Below are 15305 nucleotides of genomic sequence, written 5' to 3'. Positions count from 1 at the left end.
TTTAATAGCTTTCAACATTGGCTGATAGAATATTTTAAAGTTCTGATAATTAAAATTTAAAAAATTAACAGAGTAGTACATACAGAACCTGGAACAGAAATGGTGCTTCATTAATTTAGCAATTCTAACACTATGCTTTCAAGGTAAGGCTCCCAAACACCACACAAAATGGCATATCATCAAGTGCTAAATTGTGTGGAACAAAATGGAGGAAATTATGAAACCTTATTCACAAGTGGGCTTGATGAAAAATTAGCTGTCATATTGGGGTAATGAATTTCCCAGGGACTCAGTTACAGGATACAGTTGTTTGGACCCCAATTCCATAATTTAAGTTTGACATCAGATAAAGAGAATTTCTACTTCTTTCTGATTTTTTTTTTTTGCTGCTCAGAATTTACTTCTGACTCTGTGCTCAGGGATCACTCCTGGCAGGGCTCAAGGGATGGTGCCAAGATCAAACCGGGCTTGGTCACTCGCAAGGCCATCGCCCTACCCACTGTACTATACTACCACTCCATCCCCGAGAATTTTATTTAGTAGAAGCTGTATATACTTCAGGTTCCTGAGTAAAGTTCTGATTTGCACGCACTGAGAAGTAATTACTCAAGCTGGTAACATAGCTACCACCTTGCAACTAGCCTGTGTGTGGTCCTCACTCAAGATCCATTCTCTTGGAACTTGAACATCACAAAAATATTTTGGATTGAAAGAAAGCAAATCGGCAAAATGATGTCCTCTTGGTACTGGTGGCAACTGTTTTGTTACAGGGAAAACAAGTTGAAATTCTTGTTCCTAGTGTCATATCAAAGACAATGGGATGATTTTATGACATTTTTCAATACAAAATAGAAAAGCTACAGCAACACACATCAGAAGACACGAAGGTAAGCAGTTATCAAAGCTATGAGCCCCTGGGGCTGGAGCAGTAGCACAGCGGGTAGGGCGTTTGCCTTGCATGTGGCCGACCTGGGGTTCTATTCCCAGCATCCCATATGGCCCCCTGAGCACTGCCAGGGGTAATTCCTGAGTTCAGAGCCAGGAGTAAACCCTGTACATCGCCAGGTGTGACCCAAAATGCCAAAAAAAAAAGCTATGAGCCCCTAAAAGATTTGCTTTTAAATAAAAAAAGGCCAATGTCAAAGTTTTATCTCCAAAATACAACCACTTCCTGTATTTCAATAAACATATCCAGAGCCAGGGAACATCGTGAACGAGTTGGCTGTGGTCCCATTTATAGTTTTCTTTCATTAAGTAAATATTGTATGAGACTTAATACCTTGTTTTACAAATGTAACCACGCTCTTGGTCAAAGACACTCTCCCCTGATTTACTTTTTACAGATCTAATCACTAAAGGTCACTCTTAAATACAACCTGGATATAAACCAGTACTTCCCAAAGTGGGTGAAACCAACAGGGAGCAGGGGGCGGGGCAGTTACCTCAGAGGTAATTGTGGGTTTGGGGGTGCTGTATGTTTAAAAGAAAACATTTCCAGGGGAGCCAATGAGTGTTGCTGGGGCTTCCCCACCACCCCGACCCCCAGTAAAAAGAGCAGCAGCCAAGTAAGTTTCGGAACTGCTACCATAAAGGGCTTCATCAATGACAGAAGTTCCACAAATATGATCACAAGATAGAGACAAGGAAACACTGGAAATCTTATTTCCCCATCAGATGTCAAAACAAGTTTAGTGAGCGCACCAGCCGGGGCCGCCAAGGTTGCTCTGCGGACCCAGCCAGCGGGACACTCACATTCCACACAAAACAGATTCGCTACAACTCTCCCCGCCCCAAACCAATGGGGATGCAGACACCAGCTCTTCCCACGGAAGGCTCTAGGCGCTTCCTTCAATCTACAGAATGTTTCCCATGTGTTGCCTTCAGGTAGCCCGGGAAGGGCCGGTAGGGCCTGATGCTGAGTGCTTCTTACCTTCCGATAGATCATATGGCACATGGCGACTCGCAGCCTCATGCCAGCGCACTGGACGTTGTAGAAATACAGGTGGTGCAGGATGGCCAGAAGGAGCGTGCACGTGGTGAGCACCGTGGCGTAGGCATAAGCCTCGTGCAAAGCTGCCGTATCCGTGGGGTTGTAGTTTTCAAAGTAACTAATAATTTTCCCCAGAAATAGGGGCTGGACCACTTTGGTGCCTTCCTGAAAGAGAAAGCAGGGAGGAAAAGAAAAAATTCATGGATTAGAGCGATAGTACAGCGGGTAGGGCATTTGCCTTGCATGCGGCCGACCCAGGTTCAATTCCCAGCATCTCATATGGTCCCCCAAGTACCACCAGGGGTAATTCCTGAGTGCAGAGCCTCGAGTGTGCATTGCTGGATGTGACCCAAAAAGCACAAAAAAAAAGAAAGAAAGAAGAAAGACAAGAAAGAAAGAAAAGAAGCGTAAGAGCAGGGCGTGAGACAGAACAGTGGGGAGCTTGTGTATCTGACCCAAGTTTAATCGCTGGCACCGCCAGTTGGATCCTTGAGCACAGAGCCAGGAATAATGCCCTCAACACTCCCGGGAGAGGACCCCCAAACAAAACCGTAAATAAAGGCAAGTGAAGAAGGAAGAAAAACTTCAAGCCAGACCAGTTTTCCTGCACGCAAGGTTTTGCTGATGTCATGAACACGTTGGCAAAGGCCCTAAGGTGCCCCATTCAGGGCTCATTGAGCAGAAACTCATCAGATGCCCTGCTCTGCTTCGGAAAAGCATCCCCTGCGATGACCCCCAGGCTGAGTGCCAAGATCATCAAGTTTCAGGATTCCACATTTGGTTGGCCAAACCTGCTTGGGGGCACGGCAGGCAGAAAACCAGGTCAGTCTTGGCCCAGGATGAGGTTTTCCAGAAAGGTGGGACCGGGGCCCAGAGCAATAGAATAGCAAAGGAGGGCGCCTGCCTTGCACGTGGCTGGCCTGGGTTCCATCCCCAGCATCCCCACGGTCAGCCAGGAGTGAACCCTGAGTGCAGAGCCAGGAGTAAGCCCTGAGACCACCGGTGTACCCTCTGACCCCCGACCCCCCCAAAAAAAAGAAATTATGAAATATGGGACTGGAAGGGTCAGGCACTTGCTTATATGGAGCAGTTTGGGACCCCACCTGCTCAACACCAAAAAAAAAAAAAAGGCGAGACAGCTCATTGACAGGAACCCCCACTTCTCCCGGCCACCTGCAGCCTCCAGCGACTCAAGGAGCAACAGCAGGCGAGAGGCAAGAAACCAGAAGTCAGTTCCACGCGGACCCAAGAGTCCAGTTTCCACAGGAGCTGGGGAAAAGAAGCCACACACACACACACACACACACACAACCTCAGCACCCCACACCCAGGGCACAGAGTCCAACAGTAAAATTGCAGCAGCTGCATTTCACTGGAAAATAAAGCCGTCAACCCAAGGTCTCCATCTGCCGGGCCATGGTAGTCGCCGGTTTTAAAGAAATCTTTTTTTTTTTTTTTTTTGCTTTTTGGGTCACACCTGGCGATGCACAGGGATTACTCCTGGCTCTGCACTCAAGTTACTCCTGAGGGTACTCAGGGGACCATATGGGATGCTGGGAACCGAGCCCAGGTCTGCTGCATGCAAGGCAAACGCCCTACCCGCTGTACTATCTCTCCAGCCCCATTTTAAAGAAATCTTAACAACCTCTTGGCAAAATGAAGATCCTGCATACATGAGAGGGGCGAGGGCCGCACACACAGCTGTGAGGAAAGCAGGGAAGCTGCACAGGGATCAGCCTGCCTTGGCCACTGCCCCCTACAGAGCCCCCTCTCCCTCCATCCCTCCCTTGGCCTGTTTGCATCCCCCCCCTGCCCGGGGCAGCCCAGACCCTCCCCAGAAGCAAACACACAGGCCCTACTTCCTCCCAGAGACTTCCCAGCCAGAGAGGGGACAGAATTCCAGCCATCTGACACAGAATCTAGCTTCTCCCTGCAGTCCCCAAGTCTCACCCTGCCCAGAGCAGGTTTGGGCTCTTAGTCCCAGAGGGATCCTGCCAGGAGGAAGGGTCCCAGCAGCCCCGCACAACACCCATCACACCGGTCACACAGGCCTTGCTGGCACAATCTCCCTCCCGCACCCTCCACCAGGGGTGCCTCCAAGCCCTGCACTGTGGCCCCGCTTGCCACAGGTCAGGAAACAGAAGGATGAGTGAGCTAACTCCCTGGCACCCAGGAGGTGGAAAGGGTGCCTGGAAGAGGCCCCGTCAGTCAGCCGGTCCTCAGGCCACTGACACCTGAAGGGTATGAAGACTGAGAGTTTAAGGCCAAGCCCCCAGAAGCCCAGGCCCTCCCACCAAATGTAATAAATCATCGTGAACACTTAATAAAAATTAAATTAAAAAAGAAAAAGAATCTCTGGAGGTCCCGGGGACTGATGGGAGGATTTGTGGTACCCACTGGCTCATTCAACCCCACACTTAACAGAGTTGGCTTCTCCAACTCTGCTGGCCTCTAGACTTGAGGATCCGCCCAGGGAGAGTAGAGGCAGCCAGCAAGGTACAAACAAGCTGGTTGAGTCCCAAATCTAAGGCCAACAAGACAGAAGGCAGCAGGCAGGCCACACCCACCGCACATCTGGAAGGTTCTGCTAAGACAGCGTGCTAGGTGACCAGCTGAGCAAATAGGCCCATTCATGAGCAATGCTGGTTCCCAACCAGCCCCGGCCACTGGCTCTCCACCTACCCCTGCCAACCAGGAACCAAGCAAATGGCCTGGACTCTCCCCCAGGGAGCAAGAGGTCAAAATGCCTCACTAGGGCTGAGTCCAACCGCCACGCTGACCCTGGAGATGCATCTGTCCAGACAGTGGCAGCAAAGAGATTCCCGAGCCGGGATTCAGTCACCAGCACCGGCCCAAGCTGGATAATGAGTCTTCTTGCCTTCGGGACCACGGGGCAAGGGGTTGGTTGAATAAATCAATGGATAACACAAACCCTCCATTCATTGATGGGGGGAAGTCCTCCCCATCAGTCCCCAAGATTTCCAGAGAGATTATTTTTCTTTTTTAATTTAATTTTTATGAAGTGTTCACAATGATTTATTACATTCTATATTCCAACACTCAGAAAGAGAGGGACAGACATAGAAGGACTGCACTCATTTGTGCAATATAAAGTAACAAAATGAGAGACTAACAGCCAAGAATAGTAGAGATGAGTACCAGGAGGACTGCTCCAAGGCTTGGAAGCTGGCCTGACATGCTGAGAGAAAAGGCAGCTGAGACAGAGAGGGGAACACCAAGAGAAAGATGCTTGGAGGGCTCGCTCGGGATGGGAGATGCGTGCTGAAAGGTTAGACTAGAGACTGAACATGATGGCCACTTAGTACCTGTATTGCAAACCATAACACCTAAATGGGGAGAGAGAGAGTGAAAGGGAATGTGTCTGCCACAAAGGTGGGGTGGATGGGGTGGGGGTGGCAGGACACTGGGAACATTCGTGGTGGAGAATGGGCACTGGTGGAGGGATGGGTACTTGACCACTGTATGACTGAAACGTAATCACGAAAGTGTATAAGTCTGTAACTGTATCTCACGGTGTTTCATCAAAAATTTTTAAAATAAATAAATACAAAATATTCCAACATCAATTCCACCACTGTTACACCTTCCCACCACCATTATTTCCAATTTTCCCAACCACCACCCAAGCCTGCCCCAAGAGCAGGCCCTCAGTGATTTATTTTGTATGGTTTGTTAGGATTAATTTGCTAACAGTGATCAAAAGAGATTTCCTTGGAAGAAAGTTATGTGAAGAGAGTTGTATCTCTCACCCTGGAGACTTCAAGCCCTTGTAGAAGAGATTACTAACACGCTGTGTGTTAATATATGTTAATATATTCCTCATCAAGATTGGTTGCCTTCTCCTTTACACCCGTCCAATGTGGTGTGCTACTCCTGGTACATCTGTGGTGTAGAGTTTGAAATGTCGCGTGGCCGCGAGTGCAGCTGCATGCTACAGGAATTCTAAATTTTGATGGGTGACAGAGCTGAAGTCAAACTGGTTTTTTGTTGTTGTTGTTGTTGTTTGTTTTTTGGGTCACACCTGGCAATGCACAGGAGGTTACTCCTGACTCATGCATTCAGGAATTACTCTTGGCGGTGCTCAGGGGACCATAATGGGATGCTGGGAATCGAACCCTGGTCAGCCGCATGCAAGGCAAATGTCCTACCCGCTGTGCTATTGCGGTCCCTGGAGTCAAATTTTTTAACAGGATGGTCAAATTTTTTAACAGGTCCCAGTCCCTGGAGTCAAATTTTTTAACAGGATGGTGACTTTCCTGATCTCGTCAGAGATTTTTTTTTTTTTTGGCTTTTTGGGTCACACCCAGCGATGCTCAGGGGTTACTCCTGGCTCTGCTCTCAGGAATTACTCCTGGCTTGGGGGACCATATAGGATGCTGGGAACCGAACCCAGGTTGGCCACGTGTAAGGCAAATGCTCTCCCCACTGTGTTATCGCTCCAGCCCCTCTTCAGAGAGTCTTATCTTTCCTTTTGTGGTGACTGGTGTAGCACTGTCTGGGGGTTGAACTCTGGGGGTGCTGGGGAGCACCCCACGGTGTGGTGCTAGCTGAGGCCCACACTCGTTGCAATGCTCCCACATACCTGGTGGCCTGGGGGGACGCACACAGGTTGTGCTGCTGGGGGCTCAATAAAGCATATCCATCCCCAGGGGCCACCCTGCATGAAGCCAGGCAGTGCAGGGAACTAAACTCGGGGCTTCCCGCACACAAGGCACCAAGTTCCCCCAGGTGCTGCACAGATGGGGGGCTTTGGGGGGGGAGGAGCCTGGGGAGCCATGGGGCTCTGGGTGGGGAAGTCCGGGGAACCACATCTGGGCTGCCACCAGAGGCACCTACGGGACCCCACGATGCCGGAGACCAAAGCACGTGCTCCAGCTTCGACTTATCTCCTTGGCTCCTTATTTCTGTGCTCAGGGAAATTTCCTGTTTATATTTGGTTTGGGGGACCCCACCCGGCAATGCTCAGGGGACTCTTCATGGTGCCAGAAATCAAACTCGGGTCAACTGCGTGCAAGGCAAGTGCCTTAACCCCTGTATTCCCTCTCTCCTCTCTCTCTCTCCCTCTCTCTCCCTCTTTCTTTCTCCCTCTCCCCCCATCCCTTATTATTTGGAGGTAGGGGGCTGAGGGGGTACATCCTGCTGTGCTCCAGGGTTACTGCTGGTTCTGTACTCAGGTATGAACTCCTGGTAGTGCTCAGGGGACCATATGGGATGCTGGAGATTGAATCTAGGTTGACTGTGTGCAAGGCAAACACCTTACCCCTTATACTTTACTCTCCATCTTCACAGTACTCAACCTCCCTAAGATCCCTCCTCCAGGTTTCTTCTGGCTCTGCACTCCTGGGATAACATACTGCATACAAAACTAGATGCACAAAGCTCCCCCTCACCGGACACAGTTCCCACCCCATGTTTCCCGAGGCACTTGAAATGCTTCTGCCCTAACGTCACAGCAAGCCCTGATTCATGAGAAAGGAAAACAGTAGCGGCATGAGAAACGGACTAGCAGACAAAGAAAGTACGCACGCTAAGCAGAGGAGTGAGCTTATGGGGAAAACGGAGAGGTGGCTGGTTTGCAGAAAAGGGGGAGGGGAGCAGGCACAAAAAGGGAGATCCAGAAAGACCCAAAGATGCGGAAGGAAAGCCGTGAGGGTCAGAAAGATCCAGAACGTAACAGGAGACTAACACCGAAGGACAGTAAAAATAAGGGTCAGGAGGACTGCCCTACACAGCTTGATAGCCAATCTCATATGCTAGGGGAAAAGATAGCCGGGATGGAGAGAGGAGCACTAAATAAATGATGGTTGGAGGGCTCGCTGGGGATAGGAGATGCATGTTGAAAGTAGACTATGGACCAAACACAATGGCTGCTTGTTACCTATACTGCAAACCATGTCACTGTCACTATCCTGTCACTGTCCTCCCGTTGTTCATCGATTTGCTCGAGCGGGCCCAGTAACATTGTGAGACTTGTTACTGTAGCCGTAAGCCAAGGTGGAATCTGCCTCCAGTTTCGATGAGGAAGAAGGAGCCGGCAGAATCCGTGTGAAGTGGAAGATGTCAGCCGGGGGTGGGGAGACAAGCCCCTGGTGACCTCACCCATCTGTGGCACAGGGAGAAAGACCTTGGCCATGCAGTACAAAGCCCAGGCTCCGGGTGGTGTGGGGAGAAGGTGGGAGGAGGCAGAGGGGAGGCAGGGACTGATGGGACGGACTCAAGGTCGGCAGTGGAGGGTCTGGGTCCTCTGGAGGTGCTGAGGTAGGAGACGTATACATCAAGACCATGACAGTTACTACCATTATCACCATGGTACCTAAACCAGGAGTGACAGTACAGCTGGGAGGGCGTTTGCCTTGTACGCAGCTGACCCAGGGTTCGACCCCCGGCCTCCCATAGGGTCCCAAAGCCCCACCCACCCCCCCAAAATGAAGCATTTTGGGCCTGCCAGTACAGCAGGGAAGCGGGCAAGAAGCTTGCCTGGCTGGTGCCTGCCTGGGGTTCAATCCCCAGCACTGCAGGGGAGCCCCCGAGCCTTGCCAGGAGTGAGCCCTGAGCAGGTCCTCCCTGAGCACCACTGGGTGTAGCCCAAAGGAGGAAACTTGGAAAATGTTCCACCCTTCCAATAGGGGCTGTTCCTCAGAGTCACTAAGGAGCAGGTAATGGTCAAGTTGTTTTTTTTTTTGAGGGGGTGGGGTAGTAGGGGGCTTTCTGGGTCACAGCTGGCTATGTTCAGGGGTTACTCCTGGTTCTGCACTCAGGGATCACTCCTGATGGTGCACCCTATGGGATGCCGGGGATTGAACCCAGGTCAGCAGTAGGCAAGGCCAATGCCCTACCCACTATATTATCACTCCAGCCTACAAATTCCTTTTTATGCAAATAGTATCCCGCTAATCCATGAAGGAAGAATTGGGAGAGCACCATTCTGCACTTCCCATAGATAAAGGATTTTGAGCAAGGATCACAAATAGCTTCTGATAACATGAACACACACACTCCACATAATCAGACACATAGATACACACAGACATGCACAAACACATACAGACACAAACACAGACATACACACAGACATACAGACACACACACAGACAAAGACACACACAGGCAGATACACACACAGACACAAACACATACAGACCCACAGACAGACACACAGAGACACATACACACGCTTCACTTAGGAACCCCTAGGAGAGGTGCACACCTCCCACCCCTGCCCCCGGGGATGCCCTGTGAGAGAGAAGCACAGAGCACCCAACCGCCAGCCCCAGTTCCCAGAGGGACCCAGCCCGCACCCCAGGCCTGGGATGAGTCACAGACACGCCTGCCAGGTCCAGACCTGCTTTTCTCCAGGACGAAACCTGTGCTTCTTCCCCAGAAAACGAGAATCAGGGACGCCAGAGAGGGGCCCGAGGGTCTGGAGCACAGGCTCAGCAGTCAGGGAACCCGGGCTTGGTCCCGAGCACTGAGCAGGGAGCAGCCCGGAAGCACCAGCAGGTATGGCACAAAAAACAATAAATACAAAGAGGGAAATAAGATAAAAGGCTAAAAGGGGAATCTCCTGTATTAGTCAAATAATGAGCGCGTGAGGGGAACCTGAGGGGGCCAAAGGCCTCCCCAGCAGGTAGGGCAAAAATGCTCTGCAAGCAGAAAAGCCTGAGTTCCAGGACTAACATCCTGAGCACTGAGCTGGGAGCAAACCTCCAAGCACCACCTCTCCTGGCACCCACCCTCCCCCCACCACAAAAAGAAGAATGAGCACTCCCCTCGACACGGGCTGAAAAAAGAGGGGATAATCCTGAGGCCCAAGTTACCCAGGAAAAAGGACCTAGGCAATATAAATATAGCACAGCGGGTAGGGCCTTTGCCTTGCACGTGGCCATCCCACGTTCAATCCCCAGCATCCCATATGCCTCACTCCTGCCCGAAGCACCACCAGGAGTTATTCCTGAGTACAGAGCCAGGAGTAAACCCCTGAACAACACTGGGTGTGACCCCCAAAGCCAAAATATACAAAAATTTAAAAAGACATGGGCCAAAGCAATAGCACAGCAGGAAGGGCATTTGCCTTGCACACGACTGACCGACCTGGGTTTGATCCCTGGCATCCCATATAGTCCCCAAAGCATGGCTGGTAGTAATTCCTGAGTGCAGAGCCAGTAGTAGCGACCCCTGAGCATCACTGGGTATGACCCAAAAAGCAAAAGTAAATAAAACATTAGAGAGAGAAAGAGAAAGAGAGAGAGAGAGAGAGAGAGAAAGAGAGAAAGAGAGAGACAGAAGACAGATGACAGGGTACAGTGAGAGGGAAGGGGTTTCCAGGACCGGCCTCGACTTAGAAGAATCAGACTTAGAAGAATCAGACTTTCGGTCCTCTTCCCCCCATCCCCCCATCCCGCTTCCCGGCTCCCCCCAGAAAGAAAAAAAAAAAGCAGAGTGCAAGGACGGTATTAACACCCTCCTCACTAGTCTGCCATGGGCGCCCAGAAATACGAGGAACCCCAGAGACGGCCCGGCCGACCTCCTTCCCGGAACCTCCCTGGGCAGAAGATGCATGGGAGAAGGTGAGGAGCACGAGAGGCAGAGGTGTGGGGTTCTGGGGTGCAGCACAGCAAACCAGAGCCAGGCAGGCTGCATGCTCATACTCGGGGCAGTCTCGGGGGACACCCACGCCTCGGTGCGCTACAGCTGGCGAGGCACAAAAGCCTCCCCTGGCCCAGCATGAAAGGAGCCACCGCCCCCCACCCCCCAAAAAAAGAGGAGGGTCCCTTTCCAGAAGTGAAATGGCCCCGCAGAGAGGGGCGTCAGCCTGCAGGGCACAGCTGCCTTCGCCGAGGTCATGGGTCATGGCTGCCTTTGCCAAGGCCATGGGTCACGGGCTCATTGGGGTTGGGGATGCAGGAGCAGCAGTCAAGCAGATCCCAGGGTGGGTTTAATCCTCAGCAGCACAGCCCCCCCAACCCCCGCCAATGCAGGAGTAGAGGTCCCCTCCCCAATAATCACCGTCATCATCTTCACCCAGGAATTACATTTACGGCAGAGAAATTTAGTCTGAGGCGGCCCCTCCCCCTCCCCTTCCCTCTGATTCTATTTTGCAGTGCTCAAGGGGGTCCAGGGACCCCACCAGCAATTTCTGGCCAGTTGCCCCGAGGCACAGCCCCCCAGGGGTCTGGAGATGCGATGCTGTGCAGACCCCATCGACCCGGCAACACTCGACAGTGCTGGGAGGGTGGAGGGATAGAGGCGGGGGTCACGCACAGTGCTGGGAATCGGGGCCAGGAGCGAGCCCAGTCTGCACCCCCGCCCTTGGCCTAGCTCCCAGTCCCCACAACTGCTTTGCAAGCCATAGGGGACTGTGTGAAGCCGTAGGGGACTGCAGTAGGAGTGGAAGGGCTGTGAGCACTGACAGCTGAGCCCAGCCCCTGCCCAGATGCAGCCACTGGGTCCCCTCAGCGACAGGACAGGAGTGGGGAGCGGGACCAGGCAGAAAGGACGCTGGCCCCGGAGGCTGGACGCTCACCAGCTAGGAAAGGAACTCAGCCCAGAGGCACCAGGCGCCCCCCACCGTCCCCCGCTACCTGCTTCCTTGGGGGGACGGGGGTCCTTCCTGGGAGATGGTTCCTCCCAGAAGGACCCAAGCGGAGCCCACAGATCGGCCCTGCAGGCCTCCTTGTGGCTTTTCTCGACACTTCCTCCACCTTCTCCTACCGGCCCTGCCACCAGATGCTACACTTGGCCTCTGATCTGAACAGAGAGTGGGGGAAGAGGATCACTTGGAAAAAAGAGTGTGTGTGTGTGGGGGGGAGGGGGCTACAGGTAACAGCCCAGCAGGAACCAAGGTCAGAGGGAGGGGCCGAAGGGAGGCCTGGGCACTGCTCACTGCCTGTCCATCGGCTGGGTTCCAAAATAAAGACACGGGGCCAGAAAAAGGGTGGAGGAGAAGGTGCTGGCCTCACACACAGCTGGACCCAGTTAGATCCCTGACATCCCAAACGGTTCCCAAGCACTGGCAGAAGGGATGGCGGAGCAGAGGCAGGAGTCAGCCGAGCACAGAGGCAGGAATGAGTCCTGAGGACAGAGGCAGGAATGAGTCCTGAGGACAAAGGCAGAAGTGATCCCAGAGCACACAACCAGGAGTAGTCCTGAGCACAGAGCCCAGAGTGAGCCATGAGCGAGCACCGAGCCAGGAGTTATCCCTGAGCACAGAGCCGGGAGTGAGCCCTGAACACAGAGCCGGTAGTGAGCCCTGAGCATAGAGGCAGGACTGAGCCCAGAGCACACAACCAGGAGTGAGTCCTGAGCACAGAGCCGGGAGTGACCCCTGAGCACAGAGCCCAAAGTAAGCCCTGAGCACAGAGCTCGGAGTGAGCCCCAAGCGCAGAGCCGGGAGTGTGTCCTGAGCACAGAGCCCAGAGTGAGCCCTGAGCACAGAGCCAGGAGTTATCCCTGAACACAGAGCCAGGAGTGAGCCCTTAGCACAGAACCGGGAGTGAACCCGGAGCACAGAGGAGGAGTGACCCCTGAGCACAGAGTCCAAAGTAAGCCCTAAACACAGAGCTGGGAGTATGTCCCGAGCGCAGAGCTGGGAGTGATTCCCAAGCACAGAGCCGGAAGTGAGCCCTAAGCACTCCTGGCTGTAACCCCAAGACCAAAATAAAGGAAATTAAACTCTTAGACAGACACTTGCCTCCTTCCTACCCCCAACAGGCCCCTGGGTCCACCCCCAGGGTCCCAGACCAAGGCCACCTCAGTGACGAGGCCAGCAGTCACCAGCAACATTCCAGGGGGTCGTAGGACCCCAGCCCCTCCGGACCTATGAGGTATGAAGTCTGGCAAGCTCACCTCACTCGGGCCAGCCCAGGAAACCTCGTGTCTCAGGAACGGCCCGTGAAACAGGGAGGCAGCCAGGGGTGAGGCGCTCCCTCACTACACAGCCCAGGCCTCTGGGCACGCAGAGACTTGCTCTGTCCCCGGTCCCCGCGGAGGCTGTGCCAGGAGCCAGGGACGCTGGGAACGCACTAAGTGCCCGGCTTTAATGAGCGTTGGCCCGCAGGGAGCGGCTTCCGCCTCGCCCGTGCTTGTCGCTCTGGCCTCGGCCATCAGCTCTCCCAGGACCCCTGCGAAACCCCAACCTCAGCGGTCGCCACCAGCTGAGCCCAGGGAAGGTGCTGCCTACGCGCTGGACCCACTCTTGGGCCATTCAGGGGGAACAGTGGACAGTTCTTATTTCCTGTCCGCCAAGGGAATGCAGGGGGGCGCTGGAGGAGGCTCGAGACAGCTCTGGGCCTGGCCAGGGGGAGAGCTTGAGTGCCCAGTCCTAATAACTCGGCTGCCGCCGGGCTCTCCCCAGCACCCCGAGAGAGCCGCTCCCCTGGAACGAAGGGCCCTGCCAATTACCCCCGTGTGAGGGAGCAAGCCCAGGAGGGCCTGACCCTGCAGGCAGATAGGACACTGGACACGGAGCCCCGGCCCTGGCTGGTCAGATAATACCTGAGACAGAAATAGCATCACGCTGGTCACTCGTCACAACAGTGCCCAGTGTCACACCACCAACTGCCAAACTCAGGCCAGAAAGGAGGCGCCCGGCACGGTCACTTCACATGAGACTCGGACAGTAGGGTGCGTGGTCCCCTCCCTCCTCCGGCCTGTGGGGGACAGTGCTCAGAGCCCAGGACAGGAGGAGGAGGAAATGGAGGTCTCCTGAGGTCCAACCTTGCTGAGACAAAACACGCCCCCTTCTAGAATTCCGGCCGAAGACTTCTCAAAGGACAGAGCGGTCATCCCCACGGGGCTCAGACTCTGCCCAGACCCCAGCCTGGAGCACAGCCTATCCACGGTCTCCTCTTCCTGGAGGGGGGTGCGGGGGCAGCTAAGGAAGCTGAGCGTGGACACGGGGTCTCCTGGACCATGCACAACTGAGCACGGACTTTGCACGCTGGAGGCCTGGGTTCAATCCCCAGCACTGTCTGGCTCCCCGAGCACTGTGGGAGCTACTCCAGAGAAACCCATATCAGGTCTGGCCCCCTACAACAAAACAGAACAGAAAGGTGGGAGGGGGGCACTTAAGGATATAGGGGGCCTGGAGGGCTGGAGCGATAGCACAGCGGGTAGGGCATTTGCCTTGCACACAGCCAACATAGCCGACACAGGTTCGATTCCCAGCACCCCATATGGTCCCCTGAGCACTGCCAGGAGCAATTCCTGAGTGCATGAGCCAGAAATAACCCCTGAGCATTGCTAGGTGTGACCCAAAAAGCAAAAAAAAAAAAAAAAAATATATATATATATATATATATATATATATATATATATGAGGCCTGGAGTGATAGTACAGTGGGGAGGACGTTTGTCTTGCACACGGCTGACCCAGGTTTGATCCCCGGCACTCCACATGGTCCCCTGAGCACTACTAGGAGTGATCCCTGAGAATAGAACCAGGAGGAACCCCTGAGTATCGCCAGGTGTGACCAAAAAAGCAAAAAAAAAAGAGAAAGAAAAAGGAAAGAGCAGAATGTAGGGTGCTCCCACAGCTGCCCAGCCTCCATGCTAAGTTTTCAGAGCTGACTCAGCCTCCAAGGCGGCCGCACATTCTCCGGTAACATGTTACCAGAGTAACAGCTGGCACTCATGAGCCAACTGCAGAGCACCCCGAAGACTGCAGGGTGATCAAGTGCCTTTCTGACCCAGGGCATGTCCCAAGCTGGGTCATCCTGTGGGTGTGGCACCCGGGCCACCAAGTCACCCACCCAGCACCCCTCACGTCAGCCTCAGCAATACCAGGGCTGACATGGGCTGCCCACAGTGGGCCCAGCACCCGCCACTGACCACATGACTACAAGTACAGCTGACCCAAGTGACAGGGAATGCCGCTGTTATCACAGCTGATGCTAGCAGTGCTCCTGAGGGTGAGTCTGTTACCACAGCTAATGCTGCTAGTGCTCCTGAGGGTAGTCCCACTGCTACCACAGCTAATGCTGACAGTGCTCCTGAGGGTGAGCCCCACTGCTCCCACAGCTAATGCTGACAGTGCTCCTGAGGGTGAGTCTGTTACCACAGCTGATGCTGCCAGTGTTCTGAGGGTGAGCCCCGTTGTTACCACAGCCAATGCTGCCAGTGCTCCTGAAGGTGAGTCTATTAGCACAGCTAATGCTGCCAGTGCTCCTGAGAGTGAGCCCCACTGCTCCCACAGCTAATGCTGACAGTGCTCCTGAGGGTGAGTCTGTTACCACAGCTGATGCTGCCAGTGTTCTGAGGGTGAGCCCCGTTGTTACCACAGCCAATGCTGCCAGTG

General features: G+C 53.6%; 1 protein-coding gene across 1 annotated transcript in view; it reads right to left on the bottom strand.

Moving 5' to 3' along the window:
• ABCC4 (ATP binding cassette subfamily C member 4) overlaps nt 1-15305 on the bottom strand; it is a 211844-nt gene that overhangs the window by 157154 nt on the left and 39385 nt on the right. The window contains exon 4 of the mRNA XM_056109770.1: nt 1931-2155. Coding sequence (XP_055965745.1) covers nt 1931-2155 — 225 coding nt within the window. The remainder of the gene's footprint in view (nt 1-1930; nt 2156-15305) is intronic.

The sequence above is a fragment of the Sorex fumeus genome, unplaced genomic scaffold (genome assembly GCF_029834395.1).
Source record: "Sorex fumeus unplaced genomic scaffold, SorFum_2.1 ptg000008l, whole genome shotgun sequence".
In the NCBI taxonomy this organism is placed as follows: Eukaryota; Metazoa; Chordata; class Mammalia; order Eulipotyphla; family Soricidae; genus Sorex; species Sorex fumeus.
This window is presented reverse-complemented; position numbering and strand designations above follow the sequence as displayed.